This window comes from Fulmarus glacialis, unplaced genomic scaffold (assembly GCF_000690835.1).
Source record: "Fulmarus glacialis isolate BGI_N327 unplaced genomic scaffold, ASM69083v1 scaffold25062, whole genome shotgun sequence".
Taxonomy (NCBI): domain Eukaryota; kingdom Metazoa; phylum Chordata; class Aves; order Procellariiformes; family Procellariidae; genus Fulmarus; species Fulmarus glacialis.
Genome location: NW_009197555.1, coordinates 1,548 through 5,564, shown reverse-complemented (window position 1 = coordinate 5,564; position 4,017 = coordinate 1,548). Strand labels below are relative to the sequence as shown.

At 33.6% G+C, this 4,017-nt stretch overlaps 1 protein-coding gene across 2 annotated transcripts in view; it reads right to left on the bottom strand.

Annotated features, from left to right (window-relative positions):
- The window catches only part of EDNRA (endothelin receptor type A), a 29,879-nt gene extending 26,931 nt beyond the window's left edge, over positions 1–2,948 (bottom strand). The window contains exon 1 of one of the 2 annotated variants that reach the window (XM_009572594.1): positions 2,467–2,948. In XM_009572594.1, coding sequence (XP_009570889.1) covers positions 2,467–2,868 — 402 coding nt within the window. In that variant the 5' untranslated portion in view covers positions 2,869–2,948. The remainder of the gene's footprint in view (positions 1–2,466) is intronic. The other variant, XM_009572595.1, reaches the window with a different exon arrangement.
- Between the last annotated feature and the right edge of the window lie 1,069 nt (positions 2,949–4,017).

Sequence of the window (4,017 nt, the reverse complement as noted above, 5' to 3'; positions counted from 1 at the left end):
TAACAAACTTTAAAATCAACTCCTAATATAAGCAGACGTATTACTGAATGGTTTGTATGAAAAATGGACTATAAATAATAGTAGAATTTCTTATCAGAAGTACTAGACCTCCCTTATAAATGCTATAAATGCTTACCTGTATCAGAGTACATGTAGCTAACTTTATACAACAAGATGGTTGTATATGGTAATTTTTAAGTAATTTATTTTGGAGGTTCAAGCACTCAAAAAATTACTAAAAGCTAGAATTATGCTTGTAAATGCAATTTTAATTCTGCCTTCTTACATGTGGGAGTTGACATACATTGATGTCAAGGGGCTGCAGTTTCATTCACAGCCTTTATTTATCAAATACTTCTCTGCAGTACAGAAATAAATTTTCATATAGGCTAAGGTAATTTCATTTTTACAGAGATATTCAGGACCACAGTTCATCATATAAGATATAGCAAGGCAAGTGAACCTACAAATGCCAAAGAAGTGTCAGAAAATTAATAGAAAAAATGTATTGCAAAGTAATAAAGAGAACATAAAAAATATTTTTTGTTACTTTTAACTAAACTTCTAAATTTTCAGAAGACCATCAAAAGGCAATTCTGAAAGGCAAAATTAATTCCAGATTTCCATTACTCTTTGTGAAGAAGCAGCAGAGCTCTTGTAATGTTAGAAAAAATTGTGTAATAAAAATACCTGTTCTTTCCCAAACTCAACTCTAAAAAAACCACATGCCATTTTTCCTTAAAATTTCCTTTAAAAGTCAGAAATACCACGAGAAGTAAGAATACTACCTTAGCAATTATCCATAAAGACAGCAGGATAATTTACCAGGGAGGAAACTGTAATGCATCATGGGAGTCCAGTTCGCTAATAATAATGAAAACATGGAGTACCCCAATCCCATGTCCCGTTAGGCATCCACTCAGCTATGGAAGGCAGGTGAATCTCAAATCAGGCAGAGGCTAATCTTTCTCATCAACTTGTTAAGTCAAAGTACTCTACAGATATCTGCTATCTTATCAACAAATTGATTATTTAATTTTCCAGGTGGAATATTGAAACATGGAAACTAGAATTTCCATTAAATCACATGCATTACTATTAACAATCTTTATCCTAATTTCAAATTCATAGTATATTAAAACCAGATAAAGTTAAAAGATTTATCTGTAATTTATACTACTGGAAGATCAGAATCAGGTACTGCATTTTACTGTAGACAATATGCCTCTGTACAAATGTAATGTATGCACATATACATATTTTTAATCCATTAATGAATTCAAATTTTTATTATCTTGTCTTATAAATACCTGCATAATGCAGGTCAATAGTTATGATGTCAATAGTTATATAGATACAAAATATGTCTTTTCAATTCACTGTTTCTTTAATTTTAAAATCCAATTTGAAACCACAGGACACTAGATATTATAAAGTTATGCATTAAAATGTTTTGTTTAAAGCACATGTAAATAAAAGTTAAGTATCTAGAATCTTTAAGGGTCAAAATTGTGAGGAATATTTTTTTTTAATTATATTACTTAGTGGTTTATTTACTAACAGAAACACCTTAAGTTTTTACTGAGGAAAGAAAGAAAAATTCTAATATCCTATCGGCTATGCACCTGTATACAATCCACAAAGATACAGATAGAAGCTTACAAAATTCTTTGATTTTCTAAGATAAGTTAATATCAGCAAGATATATTTAAAAAGGACTCAGTTCTATTCATTCAAGCCTGTCCTTTACTCATGTAAGTTACATTAGTAAGCATATATTGCATCAGAAAAAGCACTGCTTTATGGCTTTGTTTACCTAAAATGGAAAATAAAAAAACTGGGACAGGATAACTTTATACCAGATTAAAGAATTGCTGAGGATCCTTTTTATACTATGACAAATCCAGTTGAAATTTAATATTTCAAAAATATTCTGTGATATAATTGATTTTACTAACTCTGGAATAATTTTGAGAATCTGCTATTAATGAATATTAAATTAAAACCTTAATGCTCAACTTTTAACTGACATAATTTCTCTCTGCAAAGTCATAACATGAAGCCTGCAGATCTCAGAGAGTATTTTCTGTAAAAACATAAAGTAAGGATAGGATATTCAAAAAATAGCAGCTAGTCCAACGCTGTATGTCCATCAAAGAGGAGAACAGTTTATAAAAAGTCTTCCCTCATAAATTCTTTTGCTAGCTATAGTAACTATAATAAATGAAGAGTTCCTGTGAAATGCCCAAGGCCAGGCTTTGGTTCAGAGCTAAGAGCTACATCATCTTTATGGAGGGGAGACCCCAGAGCAAGGTTTTTGCTGCGGAACAAAAAGGAGTTGTATTTTTTCTTAAACGGACTATTCATTGACAGAAGAGCACTACTTAGGCAAAGCAGTAACCGCAGAGAATAGACAGTGTACTTGTAAGGAAACTGCAATTAGAATGTATTGGTGTTGCATCCTACCTTGTACACAATGATAGGAATATCAATGACAATATAGATAAGGTCTCCTAGTGCCAGACTGGCTATCAGTGCATTCGGGCCATTCCTCATACACTTGTTCTGGTAAATGATCCTCAGCAGAGTTGCATTCCCAACCATTCCAACGATGAAAATAGCACAAGATACCACCGTGTTAATGTATTTAAAAGTTTCAGCAATCTTAGTCTGCTGGGAGCATTTGACAGTTTGGTTGGACACCAGGGGCTGTCTGGTGGTGAGGAGTATGCTGGATTCGATCCCTGAGAAAGTGGAAAGGTAGTTTCCCAAGTCACTCTGATTGGCAGCGTATCTGTCAGAGCTGTCACTGAGGACAAATCCTGGCACCAGCAGCAGCAAGGAAACTCTTAAACACAAGGCTTCCATCCTGAAGTCCCCAAAAAGCAAATTCAGCGAGACAGGGTTTTTTCAATGTTGCAGTGAGATACTTCTCACTTCTTCACCTGCAGAGAGAAACAATAAGCAAAAACAAAAAAGAAGAAAGAAACACAGAATCAATACAACAGGTAGACTAACACATCCTGTTTCTCACTTAGGAAGGGTATTTGAATGTACAGTCTCTACAGCACGTATGTATAAACACCTGTTTATAATCACTGTGCTACTCCAAAATCTAGATTCCCCACATTAACTGTCTGACAAAAGGCAAACACAAAAAGTTCCTTAAGTAATTGATAGCTTATACAAATGAGATCCCACAAAACCTTTTTAGTTTGAGACAGAATTTGTATATGAATGGAAAAAATACGGTGAGTGAAGTTCTGTTTTAAAATATAGTCTTGCAAGAAAAGTGTACCAGCAAAGATAGGCCTTGGAGACTGCTGAATGATATTTTAGCTAAAATAAAAAGTTACTATTTTTTCTTTGAAAAAGTAAGGTAACAGCATCTCATTAATAATTAAAGGTTGTAAATTTGTTAATTTTCTGAGTATTTTTGATATATTGTAACAATGAGGCTTTATACTATTTTTCTGTGACTTTGTAATTACCTGAAGACTGAAATGAAGACTGAAAATATATGTATTTCAAATCAAATTTTGGACCAGATCCAAAGTCCCTAAATATTAGGAGGAAGACTTTTATAGTCTCAGGGTAGACCTCTGGCCAGGAAAAGCCCTTCAAACTTTATGTGTCATTTGGTTCCTGAATGTCATTGCAACTCATGTTCAGTACTTAGCCACGGTGAAGCTAATTATAAAAATTTAAGCTTTTTTAAAGGTAAAAAATACTTGGGTTTAGTATTCTAAGCAACAACTCATGACATTTCCAGATAGGAACGGAAGCACCATAGCATTCTGACTGCCTATGTGTAACCACCAGAGCTGGCTCCCTGCCACAGGGGGGTATAGATACTACACCTCCAGTGAAACCAAGGAGGCCACTCAAGTCCATTTCCTTGAAGCTTCAGTTTAATTTAAGATAAAGATTTTTTTACATGGCTTGTATCTGCAAAACAAGACAAAGTGCTGCAGTGTTGCCAAAAGAAGAGTAGAAAGTAAAGTATTTATAACTTTC